The 25093-nt window shown below is 47.4% G+C and overlaps 1 protein-coding gene across 1 annotated transcript in view; it reads left to right on the top strand.

The window, feature by feature from the left end:
• Nucleotides 1-25093, top strand: part of LOC116986640 (pepsin A-like) — a gene marked incomplete at its 5' end in the record, with an annotated part of 38237 nt that overhangs the window by 6591 nt on the left and 6553 nt on the right. The window contains 6 exons of the mRNA XM_033042217.1: nucleotides 574-692; nucleotides 2369-2574; nucleotides 3347-3466; nucleotides 4854-4998; nucleotides 5805-5903; nucleotides 6676-6816. Of these exons, the coding sequence (XP_032898108.1) occupies nucleotides 574-692; nucleotides 2369-2574; nucleotides 3347-3466; nucleotides 4854-4998; nucleotides 5805-5903; nucleotides 6676-6816 (830 nt within the window). The remainder of the gene's footprint in view (nucleotides 1-573; nucleotides 693-2368; nucleotides 2575-3346; nucleotides 3467-4853; nucleotides 4999-5804; nucleotides 5904-6675; nucleotides 6817-25093) is intronic.

Below are 25093 nucleotides of genomic sequence, written 5' to 3'. Positions count from 1 at the left end.
TGTCTGCCGACTAAGAAATCCCATCGACACTAGTCCCACCTGCCCGCGTTTGGCCCTTTACTCTCTAAGCCTTGTACCTGCCTAAATGTCTTTGAAATATTGTTATCATGCCGGCCTCAGCGACCTCCTCTGGCAGCTCGTTCCAGCAACGATGGTGTGGTGTCAAAAATCATCTTTAATTAGAAGTGAGGTTTCAGGAAACCATTGGCAATAGACTTTGATTGAGTGCGGGTCTGTATTTTTTGTTTAGTTTAGAGATACAGCACGGAAACAGGCTCTTCGGCCTACTGTTCCCACACCGACCAGTGATCCCCGCACATTAATATTGCCCTACACACACTGGGGCCAATTTTACATTTACACCAAGCCAATAAACCTGTAAACCTGCACGTCTTTGGAGTGTGGGAGAAAGCCGAAGATCTTGGAGAAACCCCACAGGTCGGTAGAGGCAAGTCAGGATCGAACCCGGGTCTCTGGCGCTGTGAGGCAGCAACTCTACCTTGCCGCCCATGGTGTTATGTTCTGCTGAAACCTTTTTTCAATTTAACGGAAGGAACTGATGTCTCTTTTCAGTGAGCCACACGAGATTCTCCCCGTCCTCCTCCTCGACCTACCGTTCAAATAACGAGCGCGTTGCCATCCAATACGGAACTGGGAGCATGACGGGAATATTGGGATACGACACACTGAGAGTAAGTAGACTTCACTCCTCACCACGTCACTCCAAGTTCAGTCAAGAGTGTTTTCAGATCACCTCTCACGCCCTCTCACCCTTTTTTTAAAATGTTTTTTTATTTTATTTGTTACAAAAAATTTATTCAATTATTAAAAATAATATTGACACTACAATAAAACAAGCCAGATCCCACCACCATAATACAATACAAACATGTATCCATAATAAGCTACTATACAACGATGTTACAATCCTTATTGAGGATACATTCAACACCCTGCGGAGCCCAGCGGTCCCGGAACTCCCTCAGGGTGCCCGTAGACAGGGCGTATTCCCTTTCTAACCCCACCCAGGCACGGACGTAACCCCGGAAAAGGGGCAGGCTGCTGGCTCGGGTAGAGCCCACCACCTTCTGGCACCGTGACTCGCGGATGGCCAGCTTGGCCAGGCCCAGGAGCAACCCAACCAGGACATCTTCAGCCCTACCCTCTCCCCTACGCACAGGGTGTCCAAAGATGAGGATGGTGGGTGAAAAATGCTGCCAGAAGGCAAGGACCCCCTCTCACCCTGGCCACAAACTCTTTGAATCACTTCCCTCTGGAAGGCGACTCCGGACTGTCAAAGCCGCCACAGCCGGACATCAAAACAGTTTTAAAATCCACGAGCAGTAGCTCAACTCAACAGCCACAAGTCTGTAGCCTCCTTGTGCTCTGGCATTTTATTTCATTCTTCATATGTGTAAATTATGATGTTTTATTTTATTTTATTTTATTTTTAAAATATTTTTATTAGAAGCATATACGTCATAACCAAAACGCAATTTGTTTATCAATTACATATTAACACAGCGTCTGTTTATATATTTTTTATAGATTTTTTTGAAAGATAGAGCTAGAGAAAGAAGGGAGGGAGAAAATATTAAAAAATAAAATAGATTACTAATATCACAATTTTGGAGATAGGTCCATAGATTATAAAGTATAATTATTCATCCAATCATGATGTTTTATTTTTAATTGTCTAATGTATATCGTGCTGTTACTTGTGAGCAAAGCACCGTGGCAAATTCCTTGTATGTGAACATATTTGGCTAATGAAATTAATTCAATTCAATTCAATTCAATTGTCACATGTACTGGCAGTGGTTTACCTTATGCCCCTGTCCCACTTAGGAAACCTGAACGGAAACCTCTGCAGACTTTGTGCCCCACCAATAAGTCTCCAGAGGTTTCCATTCAGGTTTCCTAAGTGGGACAGGGGCATTATAGATAGACACAAAACGCTGACGTAACTCCAGCGGGCCGGGCAGCATCTCTGGGGAGAAGGAACGGGTGATGTTCTGGTTTGAGACCCTTCGGTCAAACCAACGCCTCGACCCGAAACCCCGCCCGCTCCTTCTCCCCAGAGACGCCGCCTGTCCCGCTGAGCATCGCCAGCACTTTGTGCCCATCCTGGCGAGTGAGAGGTGGACAGATGGACACAACACGCTGGAGTAACTCAGCGGGTCAGACAGCATCTCGGGAGAGAAGGAATGTGTGATGTTTCAGGTCGAGACCCTTCTCCAGACGTGTCCCACTGAGTTACTCCGGCGCTTTGTGTCTGTCTTGGGTGTAAACCAGCACCTGCAGTTCCTTCCTACAAGGTGGATACAGGATAACTCCAATTACATTCTCTTGATCTTGTTCCTTCTAGGTTTCTGACATCACCATCCGCGGCCAGGAACTGGGTTTAAGTTTGACTGAACCTGGCGGATTCTTCAACCATGTCAAATTTGACGGTATCTTGGGCATGGGCTACCAGTCTCTCTCTGCAGAGGGCGCCACCACTGTGCTACACAACATGATCTCTCAGCAAGTTATCTCCGAGCCCCTCTTCTCCGTCTACTTGACCAGGTCAGCGTCTCCCACCTAAACCTTGTCGCGCCTTCGATGACTAAACAGAGCGCCCTTAATGCCGTGGATAGACAGGGGTTGCGGGGAGAAGGCAGGAGAATGGGGCCGGGAGGGAGAGGTAGATCGGCCATAATTGAATGGTGGAGTAGACTTGATGGGCCGAATGGCCTAATTCTGCTTTTATCACCTATGACCTTATAGAAACATAGAAACATAGAAATTAGGTGCAGGAGTAGGCCATTCGGCCCTTCGAGCCAGCACCGCCATTCAATATGATCATGGCTGATCATCCAGTTTAGGATGAGAGGGCATCTCATTGAAACATATAAGATTGTTAAGGGTTTGGACACGCTGGAGGCAGGAAACATGTTCCCCATGTTGGGGGAGTCCAGAACCAGGGGCCACACAGTTTAAGAATAAGGGGTAAGCCATTTAGAACGGAGACGAGGAAACACTTTTTCTCACAGAGAGTGGTGAGTCTGTGGAATTCTCTGCCTCAGAGGGCGGTGGAGGCGGGTTCTCTGGATACTTTCAAGAGAGAGCTAGATAGGACTCTTAAAGATAGCGGAGTCAGGGGATTTGGGGAGAAGGCAGGAACGGGATACTGATTGGGGATGATCAGCCATGATCACATTGAATGGCGGTGCTGGCTCGATGGGCCGAATGGCCTACTCCTGCACCTATTGTCTATTGTCTAATAAAGTATTCATTCATTCATTGATTCTTTGAGTGTTTTCGATGATTCTGGGCTATAATGATTCTAACCATTGTTTTGCAGAGTGGATGGTGAGTCAGGAAGTGAAATCATTTTTGGCGGTGTCGACCCCAGCCACTACCAAGGCTCAATCAACTGGGTACCTGTCACACATCAAGCTTACTGGCAGATCGAGATCCAAAGGTACGTGCTTGCAAATCTCTGACCAATACAATGTTGAGAGTAGCTCGCTCGCTACCCATCGGCCTTCAAAGATTAACTACATCAACCGGTGGTGCAGCGGTAGAGTTGCTGCCTCACAGGGCCAGAGACCCTGGTTCGATCCTGACCACGGGTGCAGTGAAGACTTGCGAGGATGTTGCCAGAACCCGAGGGCCAGAGCTATAGAGGGAGGCTGGGCAGGCTAGGACTTTATGACTTGGAGAGCAGAAGGACAGGGGTGGCACAGTGACACAGCGATCGAGTTGCTGCCTCACAGGGCCAGAGACCCTGGTTCGATCCTGACCACGGGTGCTGTCGGTACAGAGTTTGTACGTTCTCCCCGTGACCACGTGGGTTTCCTCCGGGTGCTCCGGTTTCCTCCCACACTCCAAAGACGTGCAGGTTTGTAGGTTAATTGCCCCCAGTGTGTGGGATAGAACTAGTGTACGGCTGATCAATGGACAGCATGGATTCAGTGGGCCGAAGGGCCTGTTTCCATGCTGCATTTCTAAACTAAATCAAACATTCTAAAACGGCATTAAAAAGACACCTGGACAGGTACATAGATAGGAAGAATTTGGAGCAGGGGTGGGGAGCCTGCGGCCTTAAGGCTGCATGTGGACTCTTGGCCATTAAGTGCGGCCTTTTTAATGAATCCAAATTTTGTAGAACAAATCCTTTTATTTTTATTAATATGTTTTAGTTTGTCTTTTATTATTTTTATTTTAATCTTAAAATGAACGTATTTAAAATACCAAAGAGTAAAAAAAGATTCAACAAAATAATCCTCCCCAACTGACGGCCACAACTAAAACATTAGTAAGTCACGAGGCTGTTTTAACAAAACAATGTACATTTTGAAGTATATCTAATTGAAGTTTCTTGGATGCGGCCTCATTAGATTACAGCTAACTTAATGCGGTCTTCCGACATGAAAATGTTCCCCGCCCCTCATTTAGAGGGATATGGGCTAAATAAGGGCAAGTGGGACTAGCGTAGATTTGGGATCTTGGTCGGCAGGGACCAGTTGGGTCGAGGATCCTGTACCTCATGACGCCATGTTTAAGAAGAAACTGCAGATGCTGGAAAATCGAAGGTAGACTAAAGGGCTGGAGAAACACAGCGGGTGCAGCAGCATCGATGGAGCGAAGGAAATAGGCAACGTTTCGGCCTGAAATCCTTCTGGAAATAGGCAACGTTTCGGGCCGAAACCCGGAAGGGTTTCGTCCCGAAACGTTACCTATTTCCTCCGCTCCATAGATGCTGCTGCACCCGCTGAGTTTCTCCAGCACTTTTGTCTACCTCACGACTCCATAATCTGGAGGGTTTGACAGTTGTTGACCAAGTCAATGTGTGTTTCTTCCCTCAGAGTGACTGTCAACGGGCAGGTGGTGGCTTGCAGTGAGGGTTGCCCCGCCATTATAGATACCGGCACCTCCCTACTTGTTGGACCCACCAACGCCATCACCAACATCCAACAGGCAGTCGGAGCCACACCTGGTTCCTATGGCCAGGTACTATTCACCTGTACTCACCTGTACTCACCTGCACCGTTTAATGTGTTATACAATCACCACCATGTTCTCTCCATTCAACTCAATTAGTTTAGATGTTTAGTGTAGCGTGCTTTGGTTTACTTCCGATTAGTTTAGTAGAGTTCTGTTTACATTAGTTTAGTTTAGTATGGTTTGGATTAGTTTAGCATAGTTTAAGAAAGAACTGCAGATGCTGGAAGAATCGAAGGTAGACAAAAATGCAGGAGAAACTCAGCGGGTGAGGCAGCATCTATGGAGCGAAGGAATAGGCTCAGGTCACCTATTCCTTCATTCCATAGATGCTGCCTCACCCTCTGAGTTTCTCCAGCATTTCTGTCTACCTTAGTATAGTTCAGATTAGTTTAGCATAGTTTAGTATAATTGTTCATTGACTTCTCTAACTTCATGTCTGCCTTGCTTTCCCTCTCTCTCTCCATCCCTCCCCCACCCTAGTCATCGTACTAGTTTCATTGTCGTCATGTTGAATTTCACTGTCTTTACAACTCGTTATCACCTTCCCCACAGCCAACAATGGACCATTGTGGGCTCCACGTTTTCCCTGATCATCGTTGCTGGCTTTGATTTGTCCTTTTCACACCTTTGATTCATTTTTCCTTTGTACCCTTTTCATACCTCTCATTTCCCTCTCCCCCGACTCTCAGTCTAAAGAAGGGTCTCGACCCGAAACGTCACCTCTTCTTTCCCTCTCGAGATGCTGCCTGACCCGCTGAGTTACCCCAGCTTTTTGTGTCTGTGATCTGAATAATGTTGCCCTTGTCTTTCAGTACTCCATAAACTGCAATGATCTCAGCAGCATGCCTGATGTGGTCTTCACCATCAATGGATACGATTTTACTCTTCCTGCTACTGCCTACGCACTCAAGGTACGTCATTGGACTCTGTATGGTATTTGTTGCTTTTTCTCAGATTACTTAAATGTGTTCATAAATATGTTTACGGGTTCATAAATTCTAGGCGCAGAACAGGCCCATCAAGTCCACCCTGCCATCCAATCATGGCTGATCTATCTCTCCCTCTCAACCCCTTTCTCCCCATAACCCCTGACACCCGCACTAATCAACAATCTGTCAGCCTCCGCCTTAAAAATGTTCACTGACTTGGCCTCCACATCCGTCTGTGGCAATGAATTCACCACCCTCTGGCTAAAAACATTCCTCCTCGTCTCCTTTCTCCATCTCCTGCTGTACCGGGCACTCTAGGCGTAGACCGTGGACTGTTGCTAATTGCTTTCCATCTCACGGGGCAAGGGGGACCCAGCGTGGGGGGGGGGGGACAGCCGAGAGGGCGGGGAGGGGGGGTGCGGAGGATGAAAGGACCTGGCATGGGATACTTTTAAACTTTGTCAGCGCCCTTTATGTAGCGACTCTTTGCATACCTTGAGGAAGCAAAACGAAGTATATCACTGTGACTTGGCACATGTGATAATAAAATATTCACTCATTCACTCATTCACTCACTCACTCACTCACTCACTCACTCACTCACTCACTCACTCACTCACTCACTCACTCACTCACTCACTCACTCACTCACTCCCTCACTCACTCACTCACTCACTCACTCACTCACTCACTCACTCACTCACTCATCCATTCACTCATTGAGTGATTCATTCATGTATTTATTCTCCTCCAGTCCACCTACTACAACCAGGTTAGCTGCATGAGCGGATTTGGTGACACCGGCTCCAACCTCTGGATTCTGGGCGACGTCTTCATCGGCGAGTACTACTCCATCTTCGACCGTGGAAACAACCGCGTGGGTCTGGCCAAGGCCGTTTAACTCTTCCGTCCACCACCCACCCCCATTGAAGATCCAGCCCCATTCAACTTGACTGAAGCCATCTCGCGATCCCCAGAGTCGCAACTCTCAACACGCCACCCAGTAGCAAAGATCAAGATGTCACTCTCGGATGTCCTATACTGAAGATACTCTACTGACAGCTTCGAGTTCAGCGGCGATTTTCTCCAAGGTTGGGAAAATTGAAGGGAAAAAGGAAGATAAAAGTGGAAGAAATGATGCCGTCTGGATGGGATCTTAACACAGCCATGAATGAATGTTGGGCTGGGCTGGAGATGGATAGTTAATATTATATAATTATTTCTGCTCTCTGCATTTCTTTCTCATTTCTTCCTTGGTTCAGCTGTGACTTTCCATAATTCAATCCAAAACCATGCGCATTCAGCTCAGTTTGGATGTAAAGTTGATCTAGGAATTACACAGCGTATTATCCTCTCCCGTGAAACGTCTGTTATTAAATAATGCCTGCAAATGTTCAATAAAATGGAATAATGAAACGCATATTATCAGACTTTCGGTTGCTTTCTTCATGTCAGTTTGTACGTGTGAGGTGGGGCTCAACTCACTCAAGCATTGCACTAAAGTTAGACACAGAGTGCTGGAGTAACTCAGCGGGTCAGGCAGCATCTGTGGAGAACATGGATAGGTGACGTTTCACAGAGTGCTGGAGTAACTCAGCGGGTCAGGCAGCATCTGTGGAGAACATGGATAGACACAAGGTGCTGGAGGAACTCAGTGGGTCAATACACAATAGACGGTGCAGGAGTAGGCCTTTCGGCCCTTCGAGCCAGCACCACCATTCAATGTGATCATGGCTGATTATCCCCAATCAGTACCCCGTTCCTGCCTTCTCCCCATATCCCCTGACTCCGCTATTTTTAAGAGCCCTATCTAGCTCTCTCTTGAAAGCACCCAGAGAACCCACCTCCACTGCCCTCAATAGCAAGAATGTCGTTCCTCAAATTAGGGGACCAAAACTGCACACAACACTCCAGGTGTGGTCTCACTAGGGCTCTGTACAACTGCAGAAGGACCTCTTTGCTCCTATATTCGATTCCTCTTGTTAAAAAAGGCCAACATGCCATTCGCTTTCTTCACTGCCTGCTGTACCTGCATGCTTACTTTCATAGACTGATGTACAAGGACCCCCAGATCCCATTGTACTTCCTCTTTTCCCAACTTGACCCCATTTAGATAGTACTCTGCTTTCCTGTTTTTGCTACCAAAGTGGAAAACCTCACATTTATCCGCATTAAACTTCATCTGCCATCCTCCTCACAGTTCACACTGCCACCCAGCTTTGTGTCATCTGCAAATTTGCTAATGTTACTTTGAATCCCTTCATCCAAATCATTGATGTATATTGTAAATAGCTGCGGTCCCAGCACCGAGCCTTGCGGTACCACACTAGTCACTGCCTGCCATTCTGGAAGGGACCCGTTAATCCCTACTCTTTGTTTCCTGTCTGCCAACCACTTCTCTAACCATGTCAGCACTCAACCCCCAATACCATGTGCCCTAATTTTGCCCCCTAATCTCCTATGTGGGACATTATCAAATGCTTTCTGAAAGTCCAGGTACACTACATCCACTGGCTCTCCCTTGTCCATTTTCCTAGTTACATCTTCAAAATATTCCAGAATATTAGTCAAGCATGATTTCCCCTTCGTAAATCCATGCTGACTCGGACCGATCCTGTTACTGCTATCCAAATGTTCAGCTATCTCATCTTTTATAATTGACTCCAGCATCTTCCCCACCACCGATGTCAGGCTAACTGGTCTATAATTCCCTGTTTTCTCTCTCCCGCCTTTCTTAAAAAGTGGGGTAACATTAGCTACCCTCCAATCCACTGGAACGGATCCTGAGTCTATAGAACATTGGACAATTATCACCAATGCACCCACGATTTCCAGAGCCACTTCCTTAAGTACCCTGGGTTGCAGACCATCAGGCCCTGGGGATTTATCAGCATTCAGTCCCATCAGTCTATCCAACACCATTTCCTGACTAATGTGGATTTCCTTCAGTTCCTCCGTCACCCCAGATCCTCTGGCCACTACTATATCAGGAAGATTGTTTGTGTCCTCCTTAGTGAAGACAGATCCAAAATATCTGTTCAACTCATCTGCCATTTCCTTGTTCCCCGTCAGGCAGCATATCTGGAGAACATGGATAGACACAAAATGCTGGAGTAACTCAGCGGGTCAGGCAGCATCTGTGAAGAACATGGATAGGCGATGTTTCCGTTCGGGACCCTTCCTTGGTTGGAGAGAAACCGAGTTAACATTTCAGGTTAAGACACGGTAGCACAGCGGTAGAGCTACTGCCTTCCAACGCTTACAGCGGCAGAGACCCGGGTTCGATCCCTACTACGGGTGCTGTCTGTACGGAGTTTGTGCGTTCTCCCCGTGACCTGCGTGATTTTTCTCCAAGACCTCCGGTTTCCTCCCACACTGCAAAGACGTACAGGTTTGTAATAATAATAATAATAAATTTTATTTATGGGCGCCTTTCAAGAGTCTCAAGGACACCTTACAAAAATTGAGCAGGTAGAGGAAAAACATGTAAGGGGAATGAAATAAATAGTAGAGACATGACTAGTACACAAAGTAAAGACAGAATTCAATACAAAACACAGTATGAGGCAATTAATGCACAGATGAAAAGGGACGGGGACGTGGGGCTAAGGATAGGCAGAGGTGAAGAGATGGGTCTTGAGGCGGGACTGGAAGATGGTGAGGGACACGGAATTGCGGATCAGTTGGGGGAGGGAGTTCCAGAGCCTGGGAGCTGCCCTGGAGAAGGCTCTGTCCCCAAAACTGCGGAGGTTGGACTTGTGGATGGAGAGGAGACCAGCTGATGTGGATCTGAGGGACCGTGAGGGTTGGTAGGGGGAGAGGAAGTCAGTGAGATATGGGGGGGCCAGATGGTGGGGGACTTTGTAGGTGAGGACCAGGATTTTGTAGGTGATCCGGTGGGAGATGGGAAGCCAGTGAAGTTGTTTGAGGACTGGAGTGATGTGATGCCAGGATTTGGTGTGGGTGATGAGTCGGGCGGCTGCGTTCTGGACCAGTTGGAGTCGGTTGATGTAGGTGGAGCTGATGCCAAGGAGAAGTGAGTTGCAATAGTCCAGTCGGGAGGAGATGAAGGCATGGATGAGTCTTTCAGCAGCAGGCGGTGTGAGAGAGGGTCTGAGTTTGGCGATGATGCGGAGATGGAAGAAGGAGGTTTTAATGACATGGCGGATGTGAGGCTCAAGGGAGAGGGTGGAATCAAAGATCACGCCAAGGTTGCGGGCCTGGGGAGATGGGGAGACAGTGGTGCCATCGATGGTGAGAGTGGGGTTATTGATTTTGCTGAGTGTGGCTTTGGAGCCTATGAGGAGGAATTCTGTCTTATCGCTGTTGAGTTTGAGGAAATTATGTTGCATCCAGGTTTTTATAGCTGACAAACAGGAGTTGATATGGGAGAGGGGGGGGTTGTGGGGGGATTTGGTGCCAAGGTAAATCTGGGTGTCATCAGCGTAACAGTGGAAGTCCAGATTGAAGTGGCGGAGTATCTGACCAAGGGGGAGGATGTAGATGATGAAGAGGAGGGGGCCGAGTATGGAGCCTTGGGGAACGCCTTGAGTGACTGCGGCTGTAGCAGAGGTGTGGTTGTGGAGAGAGATGAAGTGGGATCTGTTGGAAAGGTAGGAACGGAGCCAGCTGAGTGCAGAGCCTTCAATGCCGAGGTCTTTGAGTCTGGTGAGCAGGATGTTATGGTTCACTGTATCGAAGGCTGCGCTCAGGTCGAGGAGGATGAGGATGTTGAGGGAACCAGTGTCAGCAGAGGTGAGGAGGTCGTTGAGGACTTTGAGGAGAGCAGTTTCTGTGCTATGGAGGGGGCGAAAGCCAGATTGGAGGGGTTCAAGTAGGTTATACGCAAGGAGGTGGGAATGAAGTTGCGACGCAACGATACGCTCCAGGGTTTTTGAAAGAAAGGGGAGGTTTGAGATTGGGCGGTAGTTAATGAGAGAGGCGGGATCAAGACCAGGTTTCTTTAAGATTGGTGTAACGGCAGCAGTTTTGAAAGCGGAGGGGACAATTCCTTGGGACAATGAGGAGTTGAAGAGATTAGTGAGGTAGAGGCAGAGTACGGGGAGGCAGGACTTCAGCAGGGGAGTGGGGAGAGGGTCGAGGGAGCAGGTAGTGGGTTTGGAAGAGCTGATGAGTTTGGAGATTTCAATAGGGGTGACCAGGTCAAACTGGGAGAGGAAGCAGTGTGGAGGAGGGGTAAGGAGGTCAGTGGAGATGTTGAAAGGAGGGGCCTTGGTAGGTGGTGGAGTAGATGCTGGGGAGTCGGGTACAGGGGATAAAGATTGATAGATGGTGCTGATTTTATCAGCGAAAAAGTGGAGGAATGAGTTGCAGAGAACCGGAGTAGAGGTAGGGAGAGTGTTGGCTCGAGGCTTGAGGAGGTTGCCCACTGTGGAGAAGAGGGTTCTGTGGTTTAGGCAGGGATCGGTGAATATGGAGGAGAGGTAGGCAGATTTTGCAGCAATGAGGGCATCTTTGTAGTCAGTGAGGTGGAGTTTGTAAGCTTCAAGGTGGACTGTGAGAGATGATTTCTTTATAAGTCGTTCGAGTTGGCGACCAGTCTGTTTCAGTTTACGAAGTGCAGGTGTGTACCAGGGTGAGGATGTGTTGAAAAGTTACGGTTCTTGTTTTGAGGGGGGCCAGAGTGTTGAGGGAGGTAGACAAGGTGGAGTTGAGATGGTTTGTGAGATCATCAGGTGAGATGGTTTTTTGTAGGTTAATTGGCTTTGGTATATATGTTAAATTGTCCCTTGTGTAAGATAGCGTTAATGTGCGGGGATCGCTGGTTTGGCGCAGACTCAGGGGGCCGAAGGGCCTGTTGCCACGCTGTATCTCTGAACTGAACTGAACTGAACAAAATGCTGGAGTATCTCAGCAGGTCAGGCAGCTTCTGTGGAGAACATGGATAGGTGACGGGACCATTCTTCAGACTGATTCAGATAATTGCACTAGATTGTTTAGTATTATGCAGGTCAGTTTTGTGGAGGAAGGAATTGCGGATGCTGGTTTACACCAAAGATAGACACCAAATTCTGGAGTAACTCAGTTGGACAGGCAGCATCTTGGGAGAGAAGGAATGGGTGACGTTTCGGGTTGAGACCCTTCTTCAGAACACTAGATTGTCTGGTTTAGCTCAATGAAGCTGTTACAATAAAACAGCTTGCAATTTGAATAGGGATATTGATTGTGGAAAGAAGGAACTGCAGATGCAGGTTTACCAAGAAAAAAATGACAAAATGCTGGAGTAACTCATCGGGTCAGGCTGCATCCCTTGAAAACAGGAAAGTTGTTGTTCAGCTGGAAAGAGTGCAGTGAAGACTTGCGAGGATGTTGCCAGAACCCGAGGGCCAGAGCTATAGAGGGAGGCTGGGCAGGCTAGGACTTTATGACTTGGAGAGCAGAAGGACAGGGGTGGCACAGTGGCACAGCGATCGAGTTGCTGCCTCACAGGGCCAGAGACCCTGGTTCAATCCTGACCACGGGTGCTGTCGGTACGGAGTTTGTACGTTCTCCCCGTGACCGCGTGGGTTTTCTCCGGGTGCTCCGGTTTCCTGCCATACTACAAAGTAAGTAAGTAGTGGTGAGGTCACTATGTTAAAGGAACATCTACAAGTAGTAAGTTTATTGGCCAAGTATTCACATACAAGGAATTTGCCTTGGTGCTCCGCCCACAAGTAACAACATGACATACAGTGACAGTTACGAATGACTCAGAAAACACTAAACATTAATAGTAATAAAACATTAATGATAAAACACCATTGATCAAGCATGTGAACCAACAAAATACCAGATCAAAGGGAGGCTACAGATTTTTGGCTGTTGAGTAGAGCAACTACTCGTGGATAAAAACTGTTTTTTACGTCTGGCTGTGGCAACTTTGACAGTCCGGAGTCGCCTTCCAGAGGGAAGTGATTCAAAGAGTTTGTGACCAGGGTGAGAGGGGTCAGAGATGATCTTGCCCGCTCGCTTCCTGGCCCTTGCAGTGTACAGTTCATCAATGGAGGGAAGGTTGCAGCCAATAACCTTCCTCATTTGCCTTGCACCTTGGCACAGGGCTGGTCTTTCATATTGTGTTCTGGTCTTTAATAATCTGGTGCTACAAGTTCTCTGGTACTGCAGGTCCGTGCCCGAGCCCAGTGCGATGAAGCACGTTGCGATGAAGCGGTTAATCTTTGCACTCGTTTGGCTCGACCTTTCAGAGGGTCTTAAAAGGTATTTAAACAAAACCTCTTTTGGTTTGACTTTGGGGCACAGAGGTACGCGGGGTATTAATAATAATAATAATACATTTTATTTGTATAGCGCTTTTCAAGGACTCAAAGTCGCTTTACATGGTGAGTCAAGAACAAAACAAAGAGCAGTAAGACATAGATGCAAAGGGGAGGGGGACATGGGACTAAGGGTATGCAGAGGTGAAGAGATGGGTCTTGAGGCGGGACTGGAAGATGGTGAGGGACTCAGAAGTTCGGATCAATTGTGGGAGGGAGTTCCAGAGCCTGGGAGCTGCCCTGGAGAAGGCTCTGTCTCCAAAAGTGCAGAGGTTGGATTTCAGAATGGAGAGGATATTAGAGCTAGGCAGGCAATGAATATTAGAGCTAGGCAGGCAAACGCCTCCGTTGCCATGCTGTGAGAACGGAGAGGATGAGAAGGAATTCCTTCCCAGAGGCCATTAGGACTGTAAACTCCAGGGACTAACTTTACTGAACCACTCCACTGTTGTGTGGTGTCTGTTTAAAATTGCTGTTACTTTTCATTTTTCTTCACTCCCTCCCACAATATGTAATATGTGAATATGTGATTCTGTTCCATTCTGTTTTGTAGTTTGTTTGTTTGTTTTTTGCACAATTCGCGAGCATTGCCACTTTTCATTTCACTGCACATCTCGTATGTGTATGTGACGAATAAACTTGACTTGACTTGAGAGTCAGGTGGACACAGAATCTTTGGCCCACCAAGTCCGCGCCAACTATTCTTTTTTACTACTGGGCAACTAATATTAAAAATATAACTTTCTGGTTGGACGATACATGTCAACATGTAATTGGTTAAAAATGGAGAGGGAAGAATGTTTGCCTTTTAGTATAGGCTCGATCCTCCTATCTCTAATACATTTGAATAAGTCAACGTGTAGCAAAAGGATTTGAGTATAGGAGCAGGGAGGTTCTACTGCAGTTGTACAGGGTCTTGGTGAGACCACACCTGGAGTATTGTGTACAGTTTTGGTCTCCAAATCTGAAGTAAGACATTCTTGCCTTAGAGGGAGTACAGAGAAGGTTCACCAGACTGATTCCTGGGATGTCAGGATTTTCATATGAAGAAAGACTGGATAGACTCGGCTTGTACTCGCTAGAATTTAGAAGATTGAGGGGGGATCTTATAGAAACTTACAAAATTCTTAGGGGGTTGGACAGGCTAGATGCAGGTAGATTGTTCCCGATGTTGAGGAAGTCCAGGACAACGGGTCACAGTTTAAGGGTAAAGGGGAAATCCTTTAGGACCGAGATGAGAAAAAACATTTTTCACGGAGAGAGTTGTGAGTCTCTGCCACAGAAGGTAGTTGAGGCCAGTTCATTGGCTATATTTAAAAGTGAGTTAGATGTGGCCCTTGTGGCTAAAGGGATCAGGGGGAATGGAGAGAAGGCAGGTACAGGATACTGAGTTGGATGATCAGCCATGATCATATTGAATGGCGGTGCAGGCTCGAAGGGCGGAATGGCCTACTCTTGCACCTATTTTCTATGTGTCTATGTTTCTAATAATGTGGTACCACAGTACCTAATACTTATTGACATATTACATTTCATATACAACTTCTTATTTTTAATTTAATAATAAAACAGGAGTAAGGAAGAAAAGAGTAGAAAAAGAGAGATTTTCATAGAGACTGGTGCGTGAGATAGTAAGATAGCCCGAAAGAAGAGCGGAGTACACGGAAAGGTACAGAGAATGGAGAAGAGAGAGAGATAGAAAAGAAGAAATAGAAAGAGAAAGAGAGAGAAACGGAGTGGGGAAAAAAGGAGATTGAAAGAGATATACCTGTTAATGTTCTTGGCCACGAGTCACCTGATTCCTGAAGGTATTTTATTGTCACGTATCCCAATTAAGGTACAGTGATATGTTAATTACCATACAGCCATACAATAAAAGCAACAAGACACACATCTACATAAAAATTAACATAAACTTCCACCACACCGGTCGAAGCCTCCGCATCGGGGCGATCGTAACTCCTGTGTCGGGGTGATCGAAACTCCTGTACGGAGCGGTCAAAGCTCGTGCGGCTTGGACTTCCCAAAGTCAGTCACTGACCAGAGACCACGGGCTGAGCGATGGGAAGTCCGCATGCACCCACGGTGGAGCTCGCGGAAGTCACGCTCCAGCAAAGGCCGCCAACTCCTCGATATTAGGCCGCAGTGTTTTTTACTTGTGGGCGGAGGGAGCACCAAGGCAAATTCCTTGTATGTGAATACTTGGCCAATGAACTTACTTACTTACTTACTTACCCTTCCAAATTTCGCGTCTCCCTCTCCCCTGACCCTCAGTCTGAAGAAGGGTCTCGGCCCGAAACGCCACCCATTACTTCTCTCCAGAGGTGCCATGCCGCCTGTCCCGATGGTGCAGGAAAATTGTTCCCAATGTTGGGCGAGTCCAGAACCAGGGGCCACACAGTCTTAGAATAAAAGGGAAGCCATTTAAGACTGAGGTGAGAGAAAAAACTTTTTCACCCAGAGAGTTGTGAATCTGTGGAATTCCCTGCCACAGAGGGCAGTGGAGGCCAAATCACTGGATGGATTTAAGAGAGAGTTAGATAGAGCTCTAGGGGCTAGTGGAATCAAGGGATATGGGGAGAAGGCAGGCACGGGTTATTGATAGGGGACGATCAGCCATGATCACAATGAATGGCGGTGCTGGCTCGAAGGGCCGAATGGCCTCCTCCTGCACATATTTTCTACCAGTTACTCCAGCATCTTGTAAATGCAAAGAACATCTCTAACAGAATTACTATTAAAACACAAAGTACGTGTTATAACATCAGGATAAGCGCTAAACCAAGAAAAATAATCCCATTGCCAAAAGAAGTATCTAAACTACTTAAGGACCTGTTGTCCCACTTGGCGATTTTTCAGCGACTGCCGGCAACATATCAGTGTCGCCAAAAGATTTTAAACATTTCAAAATCCAACGGCGACAAAAAAAATGTTACGACACTTGAAAAACAACGCACGTCAATGCGTCGCCGGGTCACCAATGTTTCGGTGTCCTGATACGTCAGTCAATCATGCCGGCAGTCGCCGGAAAACATCACCAAGTGGGACAGGCCCTTTATACACACTTTTGCTATAAGACAATAACTAACTTCATATTCGGTATTAAGCCATCTTAGTGCAGTTTTTTTTGTTTGTTTCTTTTATTAGAAGTTAATACAATACAAAACAATACAGTGGCACCTAATTTTAGGTGCCAACTATGTCATACCGTAATCCATTCCATGTACAACCTCTAGTTTTATGTTATGAGAAGGAAGTAAGCAAGACAAGGAAAAAGAAAACAATAGAAAGGGGAAAGAGTGGAAAAATAGATGGTAGAGAGTAGAAAAATGTGAAGTGTGGATATAAAAAGCAAAAGAAAAAAAGAAAAGAAAAAAGAAAAGGTGGAAAGTAGAAATAGAAGAGAAGGCCCCCTTAAAAGAGAATTTTTCAAATCTATATTCGGAGATATAGATCTATCCACGTCATGAACTGAAATCAGCAATCCTTATGGTACCGCTGCATCACATGATTCCAAAAGTCGATGAAAGGAGACCAACTCCTTAAGAATTGGTCATATTATCTATTAGTCGGAGTCTCATTTCTTCAAGGCGTGCTATGTCCATCATATTCCTAATCCACATTTTAACAGTTGGTATGGTTGTATTTTTCCAAAATTAAGTATCAATTTCCTTTCCAATTATTAACCCATAATTTTAAAAAAAATTTGGACTTTATTTAAATTGGTATCTTCTCCTATTATTCCAAATATAATCCATTCCATTTTGGGTTCTATTCTTGACTTGAAAAGCTTTGTAAATATATCAAATATATCACTCCAAAATTTATTCAACTTTGTACATCCTACAAATGAATGTGTTATATTAGCGTTTTGAAATAAACATTTATCGCATCTGGGAGAGACGTTTGGATAAAATTTATTCAACCTCGTTTTTGAATAATATAGTCTATGTAATAATTAGTGCAGTTTAGTTTAGAGATACAGCATGGAAACAGGCCCTTCGGCCCACCAAGAAAGAGTTAGATATAGCTCCTGGGAGCAGAAGGCTGATTGCCTGTCCAGGAGCACCCTAGGGTAAAGAATCACACTCATTCTCCCTCCTGCAATGGGCAGGCAGTCGCAGACGGCTGTGGAGGCCAAATCAATAGGTGGTTTTAAGGTGGAGATAGATAGATTCCTGATTCGTACAGATGTCAATAGACAATAGCCAATAGGAGTAGGCCATTCGGCCCTTCGAGCCAGCACCGCCATTCAATGTGATCATGGCTGATCATCCCCAATCAGTACCCCGTTCCTGCCTTCTCCCCATATCCCCTGATTCCGCTATCTTTCAGAGCCCTATCTAACTCTCTCTTGAAAGCATCCAGAGAACCGGCCTCCACCGCCCTCTGAGGCAGTGAATTCCACAGACTCACCACTCTCTGTGAGAAAAAGTGTTTCCTTGTGTCCGTTCTAAATGGCTGACTCCTTATTCTTAAACTGTGTGTGGCCCCTGGTTCTGGACTCCCCCAACATCGGGAACATGTTTCCTGCCTCTAGCGTGTCCAAGCCCTTAACAATCTGACATGTTTCAATTCTCTCAGCATATGACAGTCCCGCCATCCCGGCAATTAACCTTGTAAACCTATGCTGCACTCCCTCAATAGCAAGAATATAACGCGCTGACTTATCCATTAAACAGTTATTGGCCCTTATAATAATAATGGATGGGATTTATATAGCGCCTTTCTAATACTCAAGGCGCTTTACATCGCATTATTCATTCACTCCTCAGTCACACTCGGTGGTGGTAAGCTACTTCTGTAGCCACAGCTGCCCTGGGGCGACTGACGGAAGCGTGGCTGCCAATCTGCGCCTACGGCCCCTCCGACCACCACCAATCACTCACACACATTCACACACATTCACACACAGGCAAAGGTGGGTGAAGTGTCTTCCCAAGGACACAACGACAGTATGCACTCCAAGCGGGATTCGAACCGGCTACCTTCCGGTTGCCAGCCGAACACTTAGCCCATTGTGCCATCTGTCGTCCCAAGGGAGGCCCTTAGATTTATTGTAGATACGTGCATTTCCAATGTGGTTATTATACGTCGGTGTAACCTTCTTCTGTTGTGAGGGCGGGTGACGCAGAGTGTCGTAGCTTCACGTGACGGTGGCGCGGATTGTCGTACAACATGGCGGTTTTTAGGGCATCTACGGGCGTCAGTCGCTGACGTTCGCAGTCGCTGAAAAATCGCTAATGGGGACGGGCCCTACACTGTACCAGACGACCTTGTATATAAGGATGGCACGGTGGAGCAGCGGGTAGAGCTGCTGCCTCACAGCGCCGGAGACCCGGGTTCGATCCCGACTATGGGTGCTGTCTGTACGGAGTTTGTACGTTCTCCCCCCGTGACCCGCGTGGGTTTTCTCCGAGATCTTCGGTTTGCTCCCACGTTCTTTGTTTTTGTTTTTGAACAGAACATTGGGATCAGTCTGAAGAAGGGTTTCGGCCCGAAACGTCGCCTATTTCCTTCGCTCCATAGATGCTGCCGCACCCGCTGAGTTTCTCCAGCATTTTTGTCTACCTTCGATCTTCCAGCATCTGCAGTTCCTTCTTGAACACATTGGGATTAAGCTGCTGCCGGGCCTGGTGTTAGAAATCACGCTGGGCTATTTTTGGAGAGTTAATGTTCCCTGTCCCACTTCGGAAACCTGAACGGAAACCTCTGGAGACTTTGCGCCCCACCCAAGGTTTCCGTGCGGTTCCCGGAGGTTGCAGGTGGTTGCCGGAGGTTGCAGGTAGTGGAAGCAGGTAGGGAGACTGACAAAAACCTCCGGGAACCGCACGGAAACCTTGGGTGGGGCGCAAAGTCTCCAGAGGTTTCCGTTCAGGTTTCCTAAGTGGGACAGGGGCATTACAGAGATGTATAAAGTGCTCCAAAAACGTACAGGTGTGTAAGTTAATTGGCTTGGTATAAATGGAAATTGTCCCTAGCCCATGTAGGATAGTATTGGTGTGCGGGGATCGCTGAATGGTGCGGACTCGGTGGGCCGAAGGGCCTGTTTTCGCGCTGTATCTCTAAACCAAAAACTAAACTAAATTAAAACAATCTGACACAGTGTGTTACAAACCGCACCAGACTGCACACATGTTGCAGTGGAAAATATGTGGAAATAAAAGATAAATAAATCAAACCTTTAAAACAATTGAAGGTTACTTTGTTGGCAAGGTCTTCACCACGATTCAAATCTAAGATTTGTTATCTCCTCCACTCCAAACGTTCACTCTCACGCACACGCTCCCACACCGTGGGCTGGTCTAGCAGGTTATGGGATGCCTGGAGATTTTGCAAGTTGTACCCAACATTGGTTTGGTTTGTGTAGGAAGGAACTGCAGACGGACACAAAACGCTGGAGTAACTCAGCGGGACAGGCAGCATCTCTGGGGAGAAGGCATGGGTGAGGTTTCGGGTCGAGACCCTTCTTCAGACTGAGGGTCAGGAGAAAGGGAGACGCGGAGATAAGGAAGTGCAAGGTGTGAAAAGTAGACAACAATGAGGACGAAGGTTCAGGAAAATGTAGAATAGATCATCGTCAGCTAGGGGAAGCTGACAACGAAGCACACAGAGATAAAATGTAATCAGGAGGACAGTCAGACTGGTCGGAAAACTAAGATGGGGGAGGGATGGAGAGAGAGGGAAAGCAAGGTATGAGAAGTCGATATTCATACTGCTGGGTTGTCAGCTGCCCAAGTGATATATGAGGTGCTGTTCCTCCAATCTGCGGTCACTGAAGGCTGAGGTATTGGTGTAAGATTGTTGTTCTAGCTCGAGGGCCTGTAACCTGCGCTTGGTGCTGGGACCACAACTGTTTGCCATATATATATATATATATAAGTCATATAGTGCACAGATGAGTGCAGAATAAAGGTTCTCAGCATTGTGGCCCATCCGTTCAGTTTAGTTTAGTTTAGTTTAGTTTAGTTTAGAGATGCAGCGTGGAAACAGGCCCTTCGATCCACCGAGTCCGCACCGACCAGCGATCCCCGCACATTAACACTATCCTACACACATAGGGACAATCTTTAAATTTATACCAAGACAATTAACCTACAAACCTGTACGTCTTTGGAGTGTGGGAGCAAATGGATGAGAGGGGACCTTATAGAAACATATAAAATTACTAAAAGGATTGGACAGGCTAAATGGAAGAAAATTGTTGGGGGAGTCCAGAACCAGGGGTCACACACAGTTTAAGAATAAGGGGTCGGCCATTTAGAACTGAGATGAGGAAAATATTTTCACCCAGAGAGTTGTGGATCTGTGGAATTCTCTGCCACAGAAGGCAGTGGAGGCCAATTCACTGGATGTTTTCAAGAGAGAGTTAGTTAGCTAAAGGGATCAAGTGATATGGGGAAAAAGCAGGAATGAGGTACTGATTTTAGATGATCAGCCATGATCATATTGAATGGCGCTGCTGGCTCAAAGGGCCGAATGGCCTACTCCTGCGCCTATTTTCTATGTTTCTATGTTTCTATAAAACCAAAGATCTCGAAGAAAACCCACGCAGGTCACGGGGAGAGCGAACATACTCCGTACAGACAGCGCCTGTGGCTGGGATCGAACCCATGCACTGTAAGGCAGCAACTCTACCGCTGCGCCACCGCAGAATCTGTCAATTACTGCCTTAAAAATACCCACTGAAACCTGAGGGGTAACTGTTTCACCCAGAGGGTGGTGGGTCTATGGAACGAGCTGCCAGAGGAGGTAGTTGAGGCAGGTACATTGCTATAACAGCATTCAGTTTAGAGATACAGCGTGGAAACAGGCCCTTCGGCCCGGAGTCCATGCCGACCAGTTCTATCCTACACACTGGGAACAATTATTAAATATACCAATTAACCCACAAACCTGCACGTCTTTGGAGTGGAGCACCTGGAGAAAACCAATGTAGGTCACAGGGAGAACGTACAAACTCCACACAGACAGCACCGGTCGTCAGGATCGAACCTGGGACTCTGGCGCTATGAGGCAGCAACTCTACCGCTGCGCCACCATGCCACGGGAATTTAAAGATACCTGGACAGGTACATGGATGGGACAGATTCACAGGGATGTGGGCCAAACGCGGGCAGGTGGGACTAGTGTAGATGGGGCACCTTGGTCGGTGTGGGCAAGTTGGGCCGAAGGGCCTGTTTCCGTGCTGTGTTACTCTGTGACTCTATTTCGCCCATGTTGAGAGTTGACTGTCGAGGACTGGGGTTCCTGGAAAATTGCAGAATCATTTTGGTTTTATCCTGGCGTTTGTTGATTGTAGATTACGAGTGGTCTTATCATTCCGTACCATTGACATTGTAGATACTTTAGTTTAGTTTAGAGATACAGCGCTGAAACAGGCCCTTCGGCCCAACGAGTCCGCACTGACCAGCGATCCCCGCACACTAACACTATCCTACACACACTAGGGACAATTTATTTTTTGAACATTTACACTAAGACAGTTCACCTACAAACCTGCACTGCCCTACTTTTACAAAAGGAAGCAACTGACAGAAAGGCGTTTCCTGTAAACGAGGAAAACATGATGGAGGTTCTCACTTCTCCGGTCTAAATATTTTCAAATTGTACTCAGAGAAGAGTTATTCTGTTCACCATTGTGTAGAGCAGTGGTTCTCAACCTTTTTTCAGTGATGTACCCCCTGTGAAATATTTTTTCAGCCAAGTACCCCCTAACCAGCGCAAAATTTAAAATCTCACGTACCCCCTGGAGTGCCTTCACGTACCACCAGGGGTACGCGTACCCCCATTTGAGAACCACTGGTGTAGAACATATCTCAAATACCCTAAAACAAGCAATAACTCAATTTTGACAAAATTATTCAGTTGCTTCCTATTGTCAGATTAGGGCAGCGCACGTCTTTGGAGTGTGGGAGGAAACCGAGGATCTCGAAGAAAACCCACGCAGGTCACGGGTAGAGCGTACGAACTCCGTACAGACAGCAGCATCCGTAGTCGGGATCGAACCGGGTCATAGAAGCATAGAAAATAGGTGCAGGAGTAGGCCATTCACCACCCTCCGACTAAAGAAATTCCTCCTCATCTCCTTCCTTAAGCACTGTCCAATTATTCTGAGGCCGTGCCCTCTGATGCTGGGCTCCACAACTAGTCTTTGGGATGTGGGAGGAAACCGCAGCACCCGGAGGAAACCCACGCGGTCACAGGGAGAACGTGCAAACTCCACACACACAGACACAGACAGCGCCCGTAGTCAAGATGGAACCCGGGTCCCTGGCGCTGTGAGGCAGCAACTCTACCGCTGCGCCTCCGTGCCACACTAATAACTTAGTTTGACTGCTCTAGTGATTTGAACATGAACGTTGCAGACACTATGAAACATATACGATTGTTAAGGGTTTGGACACGCTAGGGGCAGGAAACATGTTCCGATGTTGGGGGAGTCCAGAACCAGGGGCCACACAGTTTAAGAATAAGGAGTAAGCCATTTAGAACGGAGACGAGGAAACACTTTTTCTCACAGAGAGTGGTGAGTCTGTGGAATTCTCTACCTCAGAGGGCGGTGGAGGCCGGTTCTCTGGATGCTTTCAAGAGAGAGCTAGATAGGGCTCTTAAAGATAGCGGAGTCAGGGGATATGGGGAGAAGGCAGGAACGGGTACTGATTGGGGATGATCAGCCATGATCACATTGATTGGCGGCGCTGGCTCGAAGGGCCGAATGGCCTACTCCTGCACCTATTGTCTATTGTCTATCACTGACAAACTATGAATAATAAATGATACTGCTCGGCTCCACTGTGACATTGTGTGCTGACCTTCGGTGTAAACCAGCATCTGCAGTTCCTTCCTACGCAGCCCGCCTGCCCCAGTGAGGAATCTCCACAAGGCACGCCTCCTCGGAAGAAGTTCTCCTCCTCTCTCTGACGAGAGTTCTGGAACCTTCTCTCTCGCTGCTCCCCTCTGTGTGATTCCTCCTGCTCACCAGTTCTATAACCCAGACTCACCACGTTATGTCTCGTTTTCACACCTTGCCTCCTTATCTCCGTGTCTCCCTCTCCCCTGACATCAGTCTGAGGAAGGGTCTCGACCCGAAACGTCACCCGTTCCTTCTCTCCCAGAGACGCGCCTGTCCCGCTGAGTTACTCCAGCACTTTGAGTATCTTTATTGTCACGTGTACCGAGGTACAGTGAAATGCTTCGTCCTGCACACTACTTAGACATAGACAATAGGTGCAGGAGTAGGCCATTCGGCCCTTCTAGCCAGCACCGCCATTCAATGTGATCATGGCTGATCATCCCCAATCAGTACCCCGTTCCTGCCTTCTCCCCATATCCCCTGACTCCGCTATTTTTAAGAGCCCTATCAAGCTCTCTCTTGAAAGCATCCAGAGAACCGGCCTCCACGCCCTCTGAGCCAGAGAATTCCACAGGATCACCACTCTCTGTGAGAAAAAGTGTTTCCTCGTCTCCGTTCTAAATGGCTTACTCCTTATTCTTAACCCTGTGGTGGCCCCTGGTCCTGGACTCCCCCCAACATCGGGAACATGTTTCCTGCCTCTAGCGTGTCCAAGCCCTTGACATCTTATATGTTCTCAATGTCCAAGCCCTTAACAATCTTATATGTACTTAGGCAGTACACAAGTGTTCAAAGTTTCAAAACTACCCAACAATCTGATCTACTGCTTTCGCCCTACATGGCAGAACCCCCTCCCCCCCCCCCCCCCCCCCTCACCATGATCACATTGAATGGCGGTGCTGTTCGAAGGGCCGAATGGCCTACTCCTGCACCTATTTCTATGTTTCTAACCTTTATGCCCCGTGCAACCCCCTCCCCCTTGGTTCTCTGCGCCCCCCCTTTCCTCCCTCACTAGGTCCCCTCCCCCCATTGTTCTTGTGACCTCCCCTCTATATTCTCAGCTCCCCATAAGTTGGGGAGCGTGAGTTGTGGTCCTGAGTACAGATCGACCAGGCACCATTTTTCTTGACGATGCTTTAATTTATCTCTCACGAACAAGCAACAGATGACCATTGTTCAGGATGACGCAGTTTATTAAATGAGAGCAAAAATCCTGGCCGACACAGGTGCAGCGGCTGATCACGCGACGCCCCATGCCTCAGGTGCAGGCTCTTGATCAAAAAAAAGCGTTGGAGGCGTGTGACTGGGGTTGGTCAATCAATGAGAGGAATCATTGATGTTCTCGAGGAACTGGGTGAAGATCTGATTTCGTCCAGATCATGGAGGATCAGTTGGGACGGGGGGGGGGGGGGGGGGGGGTTGGTATCTCAGACAGCTTAGCAAATCCCATTCTATTGTTGCCACGGTTAGATGGAATAGAACTCCCTCAGGAAGAATCCCCTAGAATCCAGAACGGGCCGTTCTGAGTGGAGCGCGGAGGATAGGTCGGCTCACAGCAGCGTAGCAAAGTTGTTCATTCTGCAAACGGGAGAGAAAGATGCGCCATTAGTTTAGTTTTCGGTTCGTTCTGGAGCTACGCGAGGAACCAGGCCCTTAGACCCCGAGTCCGTGCAGTTCCAGCGACACCGCACACTAACACTATCCAACACACACTAAGGACAATTTTACATTCAAAACCTGTACGTCTGTGGGGTGTGGGAAGAAACCGAAGATTTCGGAGGAAAACCACCAGGTCACGGCGGAGAAAGTGCAAATTCCGTAAAGGCAGCAACCGTGGTCGGATCGAACCAGGTCTTGGCGCTTGTGAGGCAGAACCTCTACCGCTGCGCCACAGTGCCACCCCCTCAGAATGATCTCATAGATATTGAAATCAACTGAGACAGAAGTATGAAGTAAAAACGCAAAGAGCTATAGGGACCCTATAGGGATGGCACAGTGGTTCGATCCGACTATGGATGCTTCTGTACAGAGTTTGTACGTTCTCC

This window comes from Amblyraja radiata, chromosome 24 (assembly GCF_010909765.2).
Source record: "Amblyraja radiata isolate CabotCenter1 chromosome 24, sAmbRad1.1.pri, whole genome shotgun sequence".
Taxonomy (NCBI): domain Eukaryota; kingdom Metazoa; phylum Chordata; class Chondrichthyes; order Rajiformes; family Rajidae; genus Amblyraja; species Amblyraja radiata.
Note: the sequence above shows the minus strand (reverse complement) of the source record. Positions and strands in the feature narration are given on the sequence as shown.